The following is a 16,652-nucleotide window of genomic DNA, read 5'->3' on the forward strand; positions in this document are numbered from 1 at the left end:
TAGAACTACTTTTTTTAACTACAACGGACTGCTATAAACGTTTATTCTATAATTAATTGAAAGGTAAATCATCCCCCGGCACGCTCGAATTCCAACGAATGATTCTCCACGACAGCATCGCAACCGCGCAGGACGCGCAATCGACGAACAACTCGCTCGTTTTCGAATTGATCAACAAATCCGCCTCTCTATTTTCCCCCACGACGTACTCACTCGCCGGCATACCAATCACGTGTTCCAACGCCTGCCTCATCTCGTTCTGTTCCACTAATATCAACAACCCAACCGCGAAACATCCCGCCTTTACGGTTCTTTTCATCGCCTCCGCGAAATCCGCATCGTACGCCTCCGTCTCGTACGCCTCCGCGGCTAACGCGCCGAGGACCCAAACCGCGGAGAGTTTACTCCCGTGCACGACGCTTCCAACCAAAGCTGGCAAGTTCGGTAAAATTCTCGGCACTTCTCTCAAATACTCCGCGTTCAACCACGACGGCGCTTTGTGTTGCGAAAGCGACACCAACGCCACCAATACCGTCGCGGATGTCAACACTAAAGCGTCCGCGATAGGTAAACCTCGATCTTTCACCTTTTTCGGTTGAAATCTTTTCTTCATCCTTTTACCGAATCTCATGCCGTACTCCAGCTCTCGTTTCGCGTCCTCGATGGATCGGACGTCCGCGCGGTCCTCGTCGATGGAATCATCCTCATCTTCCTCGTCGTCTGAGGACGACGACGCTCGGAGAGTCCACGTTTTAAGTCGCAGTCGATCGTGACGTCGTACGTCTCTGGTTTGAGCAATGGAAACATTGCGAAGAGAAGAGCTCCTCCTCCTCGATGATGATGATGATGATGATGCCGCGAATGATGACGATTGCCGGAGTGCGAGGGCGAACATCGTCGTCGTAAAAGCGCTTTTCGTATATTATTCGGTTTTGTTCGTGTGAATTATATATATATAACGGGTGGTATAACGCGCGCGAGATGGAAGGATGTTGTTTTGTTGTGAGGAAATGAAGTGATGACTCCTACTACTAAGTACCCAACTACTCGTACGCTATTAAAGACTACTACGACTAAAACTACTCAAATCTAGAAATAGTCCAACCCGCACAACCGTCTGAGCTGTTCCACGATGGGCATTTGCAAAACCATGACCGGACCTTGTCGCATAGCCGCGGGCCAGAATCCGTTGTACAAGGCGAAAAATCCGCGCTCGCGGATGACGCTAGCGGCGAGGGAGAGCGAATTTTTGTTCCCTCCTCCCGAATTCGAGGACATGGCTAAAGTTTTCAACGTGTCCACGGGTTGAGTGACGGTTTGCGCGACGACGCCGGAGATGAACGCGCAGGTGAAGTGTAACGGTGGGCCGTCTTCCTTGAACAGAAATGGAGACGGCGCCGTCGTTGTCTTTTCGATTTCATCGTCTTCTTCTCTTTCGCTGTGGAGCAACAAATACCGCTTCGCGGCGTCGTACGTCCCCAACTGCGACCCGCTCAATAAACTCGCGCGCGCTACGCACACCCCTACACCTCTCCACAGACCTTTCACCACCCCTTCCTCTCGAGCAATCATTGAAAACGCTCGAGTTGTGGACGGGTAAAATGTCTTCTGTCGCGCCGCCGCGGAAGACGCCGTCGCCGCCGCCGCCGCGCTCCCCAAACTAAGAGCTCTGTACGGTTGCGATTGCATTCGAATTCTCACTATATCTATCGGGTTAAACACCGCCGACCCTATCGCACCAGTCGTCGCGCCCGCTAAGAGTTTCAGCGCAAAATTTTCGCTTTCGCTCATCGTCCCATTCTCCTCTTCCTCCTCGCTCGTCCCGTCCATTCCCCTAACACCAACGCTCCTCCTCTTCAACTTCTCCGCGTAATAATCTCTCACGGTTGGATACAAACCGATCCGAAACCCGGTATAACTCAACCCTCGCATCCACGTGGCGAGTAATCCAGGTTGCCACAATCCTCTCACCGCGGATCCGTCCGCTTCCTTGATCGCCGTTTGCGCTAAACCAAACGTTGTTGTTGTTGTTGATGATGTGTTTGAAGAAGCTTGAATTTGCCTTCGAACTTTTAAAACCTCCAACGGATTAAACACCGTGTCCGATAAAGCGCACCCGACGCCGGCGGAGAGCCACTCTTTGGCGAGTCTCTCTGTGGTGGTGGTCGCAGTCTTCGGCGACCCCGGCGTTTGATCCGTTGTTGTTCTTGACATGATGTGTGCTTTGTCTAGGGCATTTTCCTTTACAAAAACCTGAAAATTCCCCTCACAAAAACGATGAAAATGACGCAGAGACTCCTCCTGTTCAAGCGAAGCCTCTGTCTGATGAGATCGTCGTCTGCTTCGCAAAAAGGAGCTTCTGTCTCCTCATCTTTTACGACGAGCAGTTTTGCTCCCCCTCGTTGTCGTTTTTTTACGACGACGACGAGTTGTCGTTTACATTCGAGCATTTCGTTTCCCCTACTCGTACAACACCTCCTCGAAACAAAGACGACGACGACGAGAAGTACATGGAAACAATCATCATCATCAACTACTAGTACTCATAAATACTTCTCTTCAGACGTTCCAGATGCGATGCAAATTAAAAACGCGAACAAATACCGCAAGGCGTTGATCGCGGTGATTCATTCCCCGAAAATGTTCCACGTGTTCCAAGGGACCGGAATCGATATTTTGGACGTCTACGTGACGAAAGACGGAAAATTCGCGAAGGTTTTATTCGCGACGCCGTTTCAAGATCGACGAGAATCTTTAGCGAGGAAATTAGAAGTGAACGCGGGGAAGTTGAAATCATACGTGAGCTCGATATTGAAGAGCAAGAACACGCCGAGATTGACATTTGTGGACGCGGAGAAGAGGAAGATGGAGTACGCGCGAGAGACGGCGGCGTTTGAGGAGATTCGGAGAGAGCGAATCGAACGAGGGGAAGAGGAGGAGGAGGGTGAAGAGGGTGAGGACGGCGAGGAAGGTGGTGTGATTCCCAAAGATGATGGGAGATTGATTAGAAAACGATGATGAAGCAGCAAAAAGCGCGTAGTAATTTAGCGAACTAGCCATAGAAGAATTATACAAAAATCGAATTCTATATTTCTCGAAGATGAAAACGCGTCGTCACCATTTCGCTCGAGGTCCTAAAGTACCGTTGGACGGGATCCAACCTTTCGGTAACAAAACGCCACTGGTCCAGTGCACTTTGTCCGGCGCTTTCACGTGTCGCATTTTATACGTCAACTTGTTCTCGTTCAGAAACCCATCGAAAGGATCGTCGTTCGCGCCTCTTTGGTTGATTTCGACGCGTTCGGGAACTTCGGTGAATTTTAACCAACAGTCGCCAGCCGTGTGCACGTGCGCGTCGGGTTCGAAACAAATGTCGTTGGCTATGTCGCACCAGACAAATGCGTTGCACGGGAGATCGTTGAACGGGCCACCACCTCTCCCTGGAACGTGTTCTCGGCACTTTTGCGCGCACTGCTCCGCCGTGGCCGCTTTGTGCCCGATTCCCCATCTCACGGCTAATCCGTCGTACGAGGCGTGTTTTTCAATCCACGCGATTTGTTCTAATCTACTCGTTTCCGTGCTATCGAATTCTTTATTCGTGATTGAATTCACCAGACACGGAGGCTCGACGTGCGCGTACCCATCTACAGCTGGCGACCCGCACTCTCTCGTCCTCGTCTCTTGCCCAACCGGTAACTTCGGCTCTTTTCTTCTAACGTCCACTACTTTCGTCTTCTCGCTCTCTACAACGTCCTGCATTTTCATCACCCCATCCGTCCCAACCTCCCTTTTCCTGTACGGCCCAATCGTCCCGCTCGTCCACGCGACGTTATCCCCTTTCGCCATCGTCCCCGGCTCCACGTTTTCGTACAACTCTTTCTGTTTCTTCAACCAGCATTTTTTCGTCTCCGGATTGAACACAAACACGTTGCACATCTTCGTCATCTTGCACTGCATGCAGCACAATTCCACGTTCGGTTGATCGTTCGTGTCGCCCCAGTGAACGACGTCGCCGGCGTATTCCGTGTGCGGTTGGATCGTCGACGAGTGCAAACCATCGCACTCGGGGCTAATCCGCATTTGAGGAGGCGCTTTGGGAGGAAGAGGAGGTGATGGTGTCGATGGTTTTGGAAACGAAACGCGAACGTGCGCATCATCATCATCATCATCATCGCGCTTCTTCGTTTCCGCATTCAACAACTCAGCGTCGTCGTCGTTATAAACTCTGTTTCTTCCTCCATCGCTTTTCCTCCTGCTCCTCTCGTATAAATACGCATCGTCATCGACAAAACCCACAACACCATCATCATAATAATCTCTTCGTCGTAACTGTTTCCTTCGGACGAAAAACGCCATCAGATTCAACAGGATTAAAATCAACACCGTCGATTTGAAGAAGAATCGGATCATTCACTTTTCTGCTCGCCTCTCTATTCTACCGCTCTGCTACTACTACTACTCCTGCTCTTCTCTTCTCCTTCTTCTTCTTTTGTGCGATGCTGGTATGTAACGCGTGAGGGGTACGAGGTAATGTACTTTATTATAAAAAAGTTTCTCTTTGTGTTTTGTTGTGTGATGAGAGAATAATGGAGTTTTTTTTTTTTGCTCTTCTGTTTTTCTCTCTTCTTCTGTCTGTCTGTTCTTTTTTAAAAACATCATCCTTTTTCTTCAGAAAAAAACAGTCGCATCACTCTCTCAGCAAAAGTCTCTCTCTCTCTCCTTCTCTCTCCTCTGTTTCTTTTCGAGAGAGCACGTGCTTTGCGCGAGTAAACAGAGAGAGAGAGACTTTTATCTCTGTCTTCTTTGTGTTCTTCTTCTTTTGCTGCTCTGTGTTGGAAAAAGAAATCGTGATACGATTGACTCCTGAAGAAGCTTCATTTTCAACATCAACATCATCATTTTCGAACGCGCTATATATACAAAAATGATGGTGGACAACAACGAAGGAGTCAGCGGCGAGAACAACAACGACTCCTCCTCCGGTGGTTTAGGCGCGTTGGATATCAAACGGACCAAAGAGTTGGACTCTTTGTTAAAGTTGGAAGACGTGTACGAATCTCAGAGCGAGTGCACTCGGAGAGAGGAAGTTTTAGGAGAATTGAACGAAATGTTGCAAGATTGGATCCGGACCAGATCGCTCTCGAAAGGTCACCCGGACGAATCCATACGGTGTAATTTGTACACGTTTGGATCGTATCGACTCGGGGTGCACGGTCCGGCGGCGGATATTGATTCTTTAGTCATTGGACCGAAGCATATCGATCGCGCGGAGGACTTCTTCGGCTTTGAAGAGGACGATTTCGAAGGGTCGTTTTATGACTACATGAGGAAACACGAAGGGACGGAGAAGATTGTAGCGGTGCCAGATGCAGTCGTGCCAGAATTGAAGACCGAGTTTAGAGGGTTTGAGATTGATGTTGCGTATTGTTCCTTACCCGGGTACTCGAACGTGCCTTTAGATTTAGACGTCTTGTCGGCGAAAATTTTACACGGTTTAGACGACGCCGGGGTGAAGTCTTTAGCCGGTTGTCGAGTGGCGGATAGTTTGTTGAAGTTAGTGACGAACCATTCGGAGTATAGGATTGCCTTGAGAGCGCTGAGGTTGTGGGCGGCGAGAAGAGGAGTGTATTCCAATGTCGTCGGCTTCTTTGGCGGCGTGAATTTGGCGATTTTAGTCGCCAGAGTGTGCCAATTATATCCCAACGCGAGCGCGTCCATGTTGGTGTATTCTTTTTTCCAGATTTGGGACAATTGGGTGTGGACGACGCCGGTTATGCTGACGAGTTTAGACATCGCACCGAAAGATCAGATTCCCGGGTTGAGACATTGGGACGAACGAGTAAACAAACCGGAACGGTACCAGTTGATGAAAATCATCACGCCGGCGTACCCGGCACAGAATTCAACGTTTAACGTCAGTTCGTCCACGTTAGAGGTATTGAAGAGAGAATTCAAGAGAGGAAAGATTGTGACTGGGAAAGTGTTGATTGGTGAGGCGAAGTGGACGGACGTGTGGTCGGACGTGCAGTTTTTCGCAAAGTATAAGACGTATTTACAGCTCATCGTCACCGCGGACAACGAGGAAGATTTTAAGAAATGGGAAGGTTGGGTCGGCAGTCGACTGAAAAACTTAGTGCAAGGCGTGGAGACGTTCTCGGAAGGTGCGATGATGGCGCACCCGGGCGTGAAGAAGTTTTACGATCCGGAAAAAGACAAGGAGGTGCACTGCAACGTCTTTTTTGGGTTGTTTCCAAATCCGTCCACGACTAGTGGCGACGCGAGAGAAAAGAAGAAAATCAACTTGAACCCGGCAATTGAGAATTTTCAAATGACGGTTGGTAATTACATAGATCGAGCGACGGGTTCTGTAAATTGGAAGCCCGGCATGGGGGTGCAAATCAAACTTTTACGGAAGAAAGATATACCGAGTTGGGCGTTGCCGGAAGGCGGGAAGTACGAAGAGAGCGCGTTTGAGTTGGTCGGTGTGCCCGGAACACAACCTGCTCCTCCTGCTGAAAATGTTAACAACAACAACAACAACAACAAAAGAGCTCGAGAAGAGGAAAAAGAAGAAATAAAAGAAGAAGTAAAAGAAGGAAAGACGGAAGAAAATGGTGATAAGAAAGAAGCCTCGTCGCTCCCGGTGCCGAGGCTCGCGCCGAGCGTCGTCCAGAAAGAAGTAGAAGAAGAAAAAGATTTATTATTAGATAGCATAAACGACAACAAAGAGAGCGAAAGGACGAGAGAAGAACAACAACACGGGAAAGTTGTGAAGAAAATGAAAGTGAGCTTCGCGAGCGTTGTAAGGCAAGGCAGCAAGTAAAAGCAGTAAAATTTGGTAAATTTTGCCCTTTTTTCCTAATTCCTCAGAAGTTTTCTTCTAAACACGCTTATTATTTATACTCCTACGCAAACATCCAATAACGATATTTGGATATGGGCGCATTTCCCGCAAAGATGTCGATCGTTGAAAAACTATTCGCGTTAACTTTCGCGATGATCGCGGTCGGCGTCCGCGCGGCCATCACCGAAATACCATCCTCGGGCGGGTACGTGTATAAATATCTCTTTTCCGCATCGAAACGACGCTTTTTCTCTTCTTTCAAATTTTCTCTCTTTTACAGCCGCTAAAAAAGAGAGCGAACGCCAAACGCGCAAAACGTCGAAACGACGGATGCTTCTCTTCTTTTTATCCGTCGCTCTGTCGATCGATTCGAACTTCTCTCTCTGTCGTTCTTTTCGCGCGCGAAATTGGAAAACCTTAAAAGTAAATAGGAGGACAAAATACATTTTTTTCAAAAAAGCACGTAACACTCACACATATTTTCATAAAATACAGCGCGTTGACGACGACCATCACGGTGTCTGAGTACACGTACGAGAACACCGCCATCGGCGTGAAGATGAAGCTGAGAGGTTACAACGTGGACACGACGAGTTTGGACACTTTGCAACACGGGCCGACGTTGAGGTTCAAAGCCGGGGATACGGTGACGGTGACGCTCAAGAACGAAATGGCGACGTGTGCTATGGCTGACTGCACGCACCCGGCTTCAGGAAACGGGTATCACTACTCGCAAAAGACAAATTTGCACACGCACGGTTTGCACGTCAGTCCAGATACGGGGGCGGATGATGTCTTTTCTACCGTAGAACCCGGAGAAAGTGGAACGTATACGTACAGTATTCCAAGCGACCACGCAGGGGGGACGTTTTGGTATCACGCGCACCATCACGGTTCGACCTCTTTGCACGCGGCAAGTGGCATGATTGGCTTTATGATTGTTGAAGATGCGACGGATGAAGTGCCGAGTGCGATTTTGAATGCCGACGAGGTCGGTCCTTTGGCTATCGCGTACATGGATTTAGCGGCGCTGAAGTCGATCGCGAGCGAAAGTCCCGGTGAAGTTTGGACTTCTGCTGATGATTCAATCGACGGCGGTTATAAAGGCTATTTTGTGAACGGTAAAGTCAAGCCGAACTACGACGTGAAATTGAACCGATGGACGAGAATCCGAACGGTTTTCTTGGCCACCGATATAGACGCTATCATTTCGCACAACGGCGCTACGAACGGGCAATCGTGCGAGTGGTATTTACTGGCTAAGGATGGCGTGTACGTCTCTCCGGCACCAAGAGCTTTGGGCGATGGTAAGTTATACTTGGCCCCTGGTAACAGAGCGGACGTGATGATGCGATGCACTGGAAGTTTGGGGACCGTGACGGTTTCCGCCGAAGCTGCGGCCAAGAAAAGACGTCGATCTTTGCTTCAAGGCGGCGGCCCCGGCGGCGGCGGCGGTGGCGGTGGCGGTGGTTACGTTGCTGGCGAGTTGTTCACCATCACCGTTGTCGCGGATGATTCTGCGGTGACGACTGGTGAAAACTACGATGATATTTCGCAATTTAATCCGAAAAGACCCGCATACTTAATGCAGACGTTGAAGGACGAACCGGCCGGGTTACCAACGCCGCTGACGCAAAGTGTCACTTTCACTGCGGCAGATGGTGGTTGCGGCGTGAACAACGTACAATTTGTGGACAAAGACACACCTCTCGGCTCAGTCGCTCTCGGTACGGTACAGAAATGGACCGTCAATGGAAACGAAAAACACCCGTTGCACATTCACGTGAACTCTTTTCAACTTTCAGGCGTGACGGACGCTTCTGGTTACTACCAAGACGGAGATTGGCACGACGTCGTATACCGCCCTACTGGCGTGACCATCGACAATTATTACTTTATGGTTGATCGTTACGCAGGAAAGAAAGTTGTTCACTGCCATTTCTTGACGCACGAAGATAAAGGATGCATGGCCTTTTACACCATTACCGGAGCCGAAGGCACGACCGTATCTGGCGCCACGGCGTCGGCGATGGCGACGTTGACGACGACAACTTCGGACCTCGCCTCCGATGGAACGTCAACGACGACGACGACGACGACCACCACCACCACTTCGTCCGTCGCTGGTCGTGCGACTATGATGCTGAGAGGTAAATGGATCTACCTGGGTATCACAACCACTGTCACTCTTTTCTTTTTGTAATACTTTGACGACTGGAAAATTTTTTATATATGATGAAATGTATTGCTTACTAGTAGTATTTGCAAGTTGTAATTGAATGCACACATAATAATGATCATACACACGATCTATACCAAGATCCCTAAGTGTAGCGTATCGCACAGCCTCGAGAGAGCGGTGTGATGGAGTGAGATTCCGATTTTTTTGATGCCGTTTTAACTTCTCGCCTAAAATGTGTCTAAAATGTTTATTCATTAATATTTGTTATTTTTTATGGAATTAGGGTTGTGGCTGTAATTTGAGGTGTTATAACTCAGTGGTAGAGTGTAGGATTGCAAATCCTGATGTCCCGTGTTCAATCCACGGTGGCACCTTCTTTTTTTGCATCCGGATAATGATTAGACTGTGTCAATGCATGTAGAGCGCGCTTTTGTGTCGCACTTGATTGGATGCTTGGACGCGCGCGTCATTATTTTTGTTCTCGAATAGTATTTACTACAAGCTTTTGTTGTCTCTCTTTGTTTTTCTAAAACATCAGGCTAACATTTATTTCATTTCTTCTTCTTATTCTTCGACATCAACTTCTGCTTCTTCCCTTCCCTCTTCTCCGTCTCTTGCTCTTTTTGCATCTTCTTCGCCGCTAATCCCACGTCCACGCCTTCGCTCGTCTTCTTCGATTTTTCGCGTTTGATGAGTTTCTCGACGAAAGCTTTTTCTTGCGCTTTCGTGTTTTTGTCGTCCGTGTTGCTCGCGAACGATCGTCGTTTGCCTCTGGCTTTAATCTTTTCGTCGCCGGGAATTGGCGCGTTAAACTTCCCGACGCTAGCCGTCGACGTTGCCACTTTATATTGCACGTCTTTGACCAACTGTTTACTCTTTAAACTCTTCGCGCCTACGCCTCCTCCGTTGTCGCCGCCTTTTTTACCGCCGCCGCCGCTACTATTATTATTACTCCCCGCACCAATCGCTAACCTCAACGTCGCCGGCAACGCCGCCGCGCCTTTCTCTTTCACTTGCTCCCCTAAATTCCGCCTCCTCTGCATCTCGTTCTTCTCCACCCTCGCTTTCTTATCTTTCCTCTCCTTCAAAAACGGATCCTCCGTCTGGCCCGCTCGGCTCGAAAGTTTCGCCTCGACGATGGCAATCTTCGTCGAATCCTTCGCCCGATCGTACCCGTGCCTCCTCTTCCACTCGTCTTGCTGCTCGTCGAATACCATTTTACTTCTTTTCCTCTTCTTAATCCCTTTCTCCTCCGCGAATTGCTCCCACTTCGTCTTCGGCTTTTCCATGGAAGGCAAAGGCAAACTCCGAGGAAATTTCGTCTCCCCGGGTGGCAAAAGCGCAAACCTTCCGTTCACGTCCGATTCCGACGGCAACGCGAACAAATCGCTCACCAATCGTTGCAACACGTCTCTCGCGTGCGCTTTGATGTTTTCGTCTCTCTCTTCTCGAGTCAAAGATCCGACAGTGAGGCTGAATTTCTCTCGCTCTAAAACGCTCGTTTCAGAGACCAAAAGATTCCCCACGTCCACATCTACCGCGCCGGTGTACGCCTCGGTCGCTTCCAGCGTCGTTTCGATCCGCAACCTGTTCTTGTTGTGACTCTCGTTGTTGTTCTCGTCATCACGCATCGTTTATTCGTCGTGTTAAAATGAATCTGTCAAAGTGTGTGTTCTATTATTCTTCTCTCAAACGACAGAAGAGAAAAGGAATGACGAGAAAAGCCGCCGCCAAAAACAGCAGACGTTTTGCGAGAGAAAAAGGCGAGCGTTTTGGTCGAATGTGTCCTCATTATTTATAGAGCACTACTCTTCGTAATCTGAGCGAGAGATAAGTCTCTACATATCTATATCGTTCTCAGCAGAGGTACGCGTTATTCTCTCTCTCCTTTCTTTGAACTCGTTTTTGCGCGTTTGTCTCTCGTTCATTCATATTCGTCAAAACACGAATGCATTTTTCCCTCGTACTTTGGCGGGTGCGTCATTAGAGTCTCTGTCTTGCCTTTATATAATTCCATGGCTTTGACAGCGCTAACCGCCGCCTAGATGTAAAAGAACGATGTCGCCTCTAAGCGCTTCCGTTGGGAGTATTCTTACATTCGCTCCCGTTGTCGCCCGGTCTTCGTTGGACATTTTTATATATATCTCGTTTTGTTGGTGTTTGTTGGAGATGGATGGAAAGAGAGAAAGAGAGAAAAATACGCCTATGAGGAAGCACACTTGTCCGTACCATCTGACTTTATACTCTGATTATCAAAACTTGTGAATCTCGTTAATCCGAGGCGTTTACGTGTTTCTTCTTCTCTCCTTCTTGGTTCGATGTCGATTTTGAGATGATTTTATGCGTTTATATAGATACTGACATCTTGTTCTTGTTCTTCTTTTCGCTCGTCGCAGGAGGTACGACGAGACTCTCTTTTGCGAGAGATTGGTGCAGAACAACAACGACGACTCGATGATGCAAACGCACGCACACGACGCAACACAAATACACGAAAGATGATGATTTCCAAAAATATATCTTAGGACACCTTCGGAGCGCAAGCTATGAGAAGAACATTTGAAACCTGATTTCATGTAGTATGCGCGCGGAATGTATGCATTCGTCGTTGCGCGAATTTGTGTGGAAGAAGAAAAATGGAAGTCGATGAAAGATAATCTCAAGGCATAGTTCACTTGATTGCGGACTTGTTCAGGGTCTATAAGCATGAAACTAAAAATCTCGAGAATGGAGACTTCTTTCTTTGTTGTCGTTGTTGTTGTTCTTGTTGTCCACCTATTTCATCGTTTTTGTTTTTGGGCGCTTCACTTTACTCGAGTTTGACCGCATTCGTGCAAATGATTCAAACCTGAGCCATTCCGCGTCCATAAAGTGACCCTTAAGTAAAGCGGTTTATTCGTTTGTCAGTAACGTCTCATCCCTAGAGCTTCTGGTACATTCGTTTTTGTTTTCGTTTTTGGTTTTGGCCGCGCGCGCTCGACGGATGAAAATAACGTGTATATAATACGCGTTTACATATATGCGGGTGACGAAAAACCTTTTATGAACAATCCTACTCTGAGTGCCTTGTACGCTGAGGATTACATACCTGATGCGAACTGACGCATATATGAAACGAACGTGTTATAGCATTGCACACACGGCGTGGCTTGATTGTTTGATTGATGATGATGATGGTGATGATGCGTTGAACGCAATCGATGAGATATCCGTGAAGAATAAACTATACAGAACTCAAAAACTTTTCCGAACACCCAATGTGGACGAATATACGACCATACTCTCTGAGATATCAATGGATTGCGTTCGAAGCAGTAGCAGCCTTTCATCATCGCGCAACAGAAAACAGTCATTTGCCTTTGTGGCTTTCGTTCTGCTTCATCGTCATACTGACGCGTATTTTATTATTTCTTTTAAACAGGAGAGACGATGATGCACCGAGCGTTTCGCACGACGCTACATACCTCGTTGGCAGCGTGCGCTGCTCTCGCTGCCTCGGCGACGTTAGCCTCGAGCGAATGCGTGGCGATCGGAAACAAGAACATACCAAGTATAATGAAAGAAAACGAGGATAACGGTAAAAATAATAGCACGAGAACAACAAAATGGGATCAGAACTGGGATCGCATGCATTCGAGCGCGCAAACTACATCGACGACATCGACGCGAGTCATTCATTTAGTGAGACACGGACAATTCAATCAAAAAGGCAAAGACGATACAAAACACACGTTGACCGATTTAGGGAAGAAACAAGCCTCGTTAGCCGGTAAACGCCTTCGGGATATCATTCCCAAAGGCACGACGCCTAAACGAATAGTTTCCTCGACGATGACTCGAGCAGAAGAAACCGCACAAATCATACGCGATGAATTCTTTAAAGAGATTGAAACGATAGAGAAATCCGATTTGTTACGAGAAGGCGGACCTATTCGTCCTGAACCAGACACTTGGACGCCCTATGGTGGACCATCGGAAGCGGAGTACTTTCGAGATGGCGCGCGCATTGAAGCCGGCTTTCGGTGGCTCTTCCATCGCCCGAAAACAAACGAGAAGAACGTTTCGAAAGACGTGAACAAGTCAACAGCACGAGAGAAAAAAAGCGAAACGAAAGAAAAGAACGAAGTAGATGACGACAAAGGAGCGGCTTCGCTAAAAAAAGTGGTTAATAAGCCCCCCGCCGCGCAAGAAGAAACAACGCACGAAATCGTCGTGTGTCACGGGAACGTCATTCGATACTCTCTCCTTCGATTGCTTCAGCTCCCCCCAGAAGCTTGGCTCCGGTTTAGTTTATACAACGGGTCCATAACGAGAGTTGAAATTCGTAGCGACGGTTTGTGTAGCGTGAGATGCGTCTCCGACGCTGGATTTATGCATCCGGAGGAGATTTCATTCAATTAATTTTTATTAGCGGTAGCAGTTGAAAAGTAACCACAAACGACACTCTTTAACGCGCTAGTAAGTACGTGATACTTACGATTCTATAACACTATTTATTCTTCGTTCCCGAGTAAACGACGACGAAATAAACGTTAAAAATGTTCGCGCAGCACTGTCCCCATCAGCTTCGCGTGACTTCTTCCTCTTCCGCGACGTGTTCTTCCTCGCATCGTTCGAAAAATCAATCGAAACGAAGATACGCCGCTTGCGCGTCATCACCATCAGAAGGAAAAGAAGGAGAACAAGATGATGCGATTCCGGCGAACTGCACTCGAGTTTCCGTGGAAGTAAAAAAACCCCTAGGATTAATCCTCGAAGAAGACGGTTTAGGTGGCATCGTCGTCGTCGAAGTCGTTTCCGAAGGAAACTCTGCCAAGACGAAATTGATTCGGAAAGGAGATAAAATCTTGGCCATATCGGCGCAAATCAAAACGCGCACGCAAGATTACGGCGGCGTTTCCGTGGGGTCTGGCGAAGAAATGATTCGTTTGCAAGTTCAAGGGGAAAAGTTTGATACGATCATGGCGGCGATATCTTCGTACCCTTCTCAGAAAACGATGAAGATTGATGTGCTTAAATGCCAGGAGTAAATAGTATAAAGCGCACGTATAGAGAGGAAGTGGAAGAGATACGCGTTGATTTTAGTCTAGGTACCTGTAGTCTTTGTTGTTATTAGTTATAAAGTACGATACTTTTACGGTGGTTGTCCCCACCCCGTGGGTGTTTTCGTGGTGTACGCTCCTCCTGGTTCGACATTCTCTGGCGTGTGAATGGCGTGTTCAAAACCTGGTGGTAGACTCGCGGTAGAACGGTGTGGCGGCGTCGATTCCTCATTGAGTAAGTCGTCTAACCACGGGCTTTCTTCGAACGCTTCGTTGTTTCTCGTTTGTTGGGCTTCATTGCTCCCGAATCCATTATTATTGGTATGCGAGGAGACTGATGAAGTGTCGTCGGCGGATGGAATAGAGGGTATGTGTAGACCCCATACCGACGGTTGTTGTGGTTGTGGTTGTGGCTTTTGTTGCCTTTGTTGTAAATTTACCATCGTGTCTTGCATTTTAAGCAATCGCTCGTTGTTGCGTTTTACTTTTTCATTCTCTTTGAGCAACATAAAGTTCTCGCTCTTCAAATGGTTGTTTTCCAGTTCCAAGACGTTTTTCTCTCGGTTCAAGATTTCAATTTCTTCCCTCAACTCCGCTATGGTATAATCGTCGCTCGATGGTTGCGCGTTTGAAACCTTGTGATTATTTTTACGAGGAGAACGTGGAGATACGGTACCGCCGCGTTGGGTACCGCGAATTTGTTGTTGCTGGACCTGCTCCTCTGGCGTTGGTTGTCGAGGTTCCTGCTCCGCAATGCCGCGTTGGGTACCGCGAATTTGTTGTTGTTGGACCTGCTCCTCTGGCGTTGGTTGTCGAGGTTCCTGCTCCGAAATGGAGGAGGACATAGGGGGGTAATTCCCTCGGGGATGAGCGCGCTCAAAATGCGTTTCAATAATGCTCTGTTCCTGCTCCGAAATGGAGGAGGACATAGGGGGGTAATTCCCTCGGGTTGATCGCTCAAAATGCGTTTCAATAATGCCCTTAATTTGTTGTTGCGATTGTTGTTGCACTTGCATCAGCTGCTGTTGTTTTTGCCTCTTCTCAATCAATTTTCTTTCATCCTTTTCGTAATGCTTCCTCCCTGCTGCTAATGCTTCACTGCTTTCGAAGATCCTATACTTTCCGTACAAGTCCTTCACGCGCGCATCACTGAGAGTTAGCACGTACTCATTAAGAGTTTTCCAATCGTGTCTGTTCGGGTCTTGCGTTCTCTTCATTTGTTCTCTTAGAGTGGTACTCTCTTCGAGAAAGTCCTTAAAACTCCCACGCTTATATTTTAACTTTTGACTTTCTTTCACCATATACACGAGAGCATCTTTATCGTTGGCGTTAAATTTATAGATTTGCGCCAAACTCCTAGTCTTGGTAGTGTTGCTGGTTTTGTTACTCGATGCTTCTTTTGCGAGAGTAGGTTTTGTGGTTGTCGTCTTCGTCGGAGCTTTTATTTCTTGGACAGGTGGTGAAGGCTTTCTTTGGGTCGCAGCACCCTCCGATATGGAGAGGGAAGGCGATTGTCTTTCCGCACGCGCAGGGCGATGTTTTGAAGCAGAAGCAGCACTCCCTGGCCACAACAACTCTTCGATTCTTTTTCTATCCTCATCCGTCGGAACTCGGATTTCTGGTTGAGCTCGCACCGGCCCTGCGTTCTTCTCAGCCATGACGAGTAGCATTTTCTTGACAATTTTCTCCGCGTACTTCTCGATCTTATCGGTGGGAAACTTATTCTGAATTAAGAACTCCTTGCCAGCTTCTCCCAAATTTTCACCGCTCGCGGGAGAGTACCGAAACTCGTGCGGCTCTTTCGTCGTCGGATGCTGTATCCTGAACTTGTAAGCTGTCTCCTCCCCCTCTTCGCCGCCATCGCCGTTTTTCTTCTTCCACTCCTTCTTAAGCTCCCTGAAATACTCCACTTTCGCTTTGCAAATCTCTCGTCTCTCCCCCTCGGTCAATTCGTGCTCCTTTTCCGTCAACGGACCATCTTTTCTCCTCCAATTTTTACTCCGCTTCACCACCGGAGCCAAGCGCACGGACGTCATCGTCTGATCGTCCTTGTCGTACACGTCCGCTTTATACGCGCCGCCAGATATCGAGTTTGGATATTCTTGCCAGTACACTTTAAACACGTCCATGTGTTTCAAAATATTATACGCGGTACTGCCGTTCGAAGAAGCGCCCGATGATGCTTTCACCGACTCAGTCGCTCCGACAACCCAGTCCTCTTTCTCCTCTTCAACTCTAAAATTGCCACCACCACCATCACCGGTGCTCTCATTCAACGCCTGAAAGACGTTTCCGGTGCTCGCATTACCCACTTCCCCCATGAATCGTTCTTTCGATTGGTCGATCGTTTGATCCATCTGCGGTCGATCTTCCACGTACGGTTCCGATGTTTCTTCTTGCAAAGATTTCTCCATCGCTTCTTTCAATTGCGCTTGGAATCGCCGCTCTTCTTCTTCTTCTTCTTTTTTGCTGCTCTTTCTCCCGCGATCGAAAAACCCGCGCTCCATGATCCCAGACATATTCTCTGAACGCAGAAAAGAGAGAGAGTCTCGGAGAGAAAGTGTGTGCGCGCGAGCGCCGGGTC

The 16,652-nt window shown here is 48.1% G+C and overlaps 10 protein-coding genes and 1 non-coding gene across 11 annotated transcripts; 6 read left to right on the top strand and 5 right to left on the bottom strand.

Annotated features, from left to right (window-relative positions):
* Positions 1–52: 52 nt before the first annotated feature.
* Bathy02g01220 (predicted protein) lies at positions 53–895 on the bottom strand (the record flags this gene model as incomplete). Its single annotated transcript, XM_007514440.1, has 1 exon — positions 53–895. The coding sequence occupies one exon, from the start codon at positions 893–895 to the stop codon at positions 53–55; it is 843 nt and encodes a 280-aa protein (XP_007514502.1).
* A 194-nt stretch (positions 896–1,089) lies between these two features.
* On the bottom strand, positions 1,090–2,214 carry Bathy02g01230 (mitochondrial carrier family; the record flags this gene model as incomplete). Its single annotated transcript, XM_007514860.1, has 1 exon — positions 1,090–2,214. The coding sequence occupies one exon, from the start codon at positions 2,212–2,214 to the stop codon at positions 1,090–1,092; it is 1,125 nt and encodes a 374-aa protein (XP_007514922.1).
* Positions 2,215–2,283: 69 nt separating this feature from the next.
* On the top strand, positions 2,284–3,018 carry Bathy02g01240 (predicted protein; the record flags this gene model as incomplete). Its single annotated transcript, XM_007514845.1, has 1 exon — positions 2,284–3,018. The coding sequence occupies one exon, from the start codon at positions 2,284–2,286 to the stop codon at positions 3,016–3,018; it is 735 nt and encodes a 244-aa protein (XP_007514907.1).
* Positions 3,019–3,114: 96 nt separating this feature from the next.
* Positions 3,115–4,356, bottom strand: Bathy02g01250 (predicted protein; the record flags this gene model as incomplete). The annotated part of the gene is made up of 1 exon (XM_007514769.1): positions 3,115–4,356. One exon carries the CDS (start codon positions 4,354–4,356, stop codon positions 3,115–3,117), a length of 1,242 nt encoding a protein of 413 aa, XP_007514831.1.
* Positions 4,357–4,924: 568 nt separating this feature from the next.
* Positions 4,925–6,823, top strand: Bathy02g01260 (predicted protein; the record flags this gene model as incomplete). The annotated part of the gene is made up of 1 exon (XM_007514644.1): positions 4,925–6,823. One exon carries the CDS (start codon positions 4,925–4,927, stop codon positions 6,821–6,823), a length of 1,899 nt encoding a protein of 632 aa, XP_007514706.1.
* A 580-nt stretch (positions 6,824–7,403) lies between these two features.
* Positions 7,404–9,047, top strand: Bathy02g01270 (multicopper oxidase type 2; the record flags this gene model as incomplete). Its single annotated transcript, XM_007514628.1, has 1 exon — positions 7,404–9,047. One exon carries the CDS (start codon positions 7,404–7,406, stop codon positions 9,045–9,047), a length of 1,644 nt encoding a protein of 547 aa, XP_007514690.1.
* Positions 9,048–9,328: 281 nt separating this feature from the next.
* tRNA_Cys_GCA lies at positions 9,329–9,400 on the top strand. Its single transcript has one exon. It is a non-coding gene; the product is annotated as a tRNA-Cys (tRNA).
* A 177-nt stretch (positions 9,401–9,577) lies between these two features.
* Positions 9,578–10,657, bottom strand: Bathy02g01280 (predicted protein; the record flags this gene model as incomplete). The annotated part of the gene is made up of 1 exon (XM_007514822.1): positions 9,578–10,657. One exon carries the CDS (start codon positions 10,655–10,657, stop codon positions 9,578–9,580), a length of 1,080 nt encoding a protein of 359 aa, XP_007514884.1.
* A 1,798-nt stretch (positions 10,658–12,455) lies between these two features.
* On the top strand, positions 12,456–13,427 carry Bathy02g01290 (unnamed protein product; the record flags this gene model as incomplete). The annotated part of the gene is made up of 1 exon (XM_007514975.1): positions 12,456–13,427. The coding sequence occupies one exon, from the start codon at positions 12,456–12,458 to the stop codon at positions 13,425–13,427; it is 972 nt and encodes a 323-aa protein (XP_007515037.1).
* Positions 13,428–13,564: 137 nt separating this feature from the next.
* On the top strand, positions 13,565–14,056 carry Bathy02g01300 (predicted protein; the record flags this gene model as incomplete). Its single annotated transcript, XM_007514529.1, has 1 exon — positions 13,565–14,056. The coding sequence occupies one exon, from the start codon at positions 13,565–13,567 to the stop codon at positions 14,054–14,056; it is 492 nt and encodes a 163-aa protein (XP_007514591.1).
* Positions 14,057–14,160: 104 nt separating this feature from the next.
* Positions 14,161–16,587, bottom strand: Bathy02g01310 (unknown protein; the record flags this gene model as incomplete). Its single annotated transcript, XM_007514443.1, has 1 exon — positions 14,161–16,587. The coding sequence occupies one exon, from the start codon at positions 16,585–16,587 to the stop codon at positions 14,161–14,163; it is 2,427 nt and encodes an 808-aa protein (XP_007514505.1).
* Positions 16,588–16,652: the final 65 nt, after the last annotated feature.

This window comes from Bathycoccus prasinos, assembly GCF_002220235.1.
Source record: "Bathycoccus prasinos genomic : Chromosome_2".
NCBI classification, from domain to species: domain Eukaryota; kingdom Viridiplantae; phylum Chlorophyta; class Mamiellophyceae; order Mamiellales; family Bathycoccaceae; genus Bathycoccus; species Bathycoccus prasinos.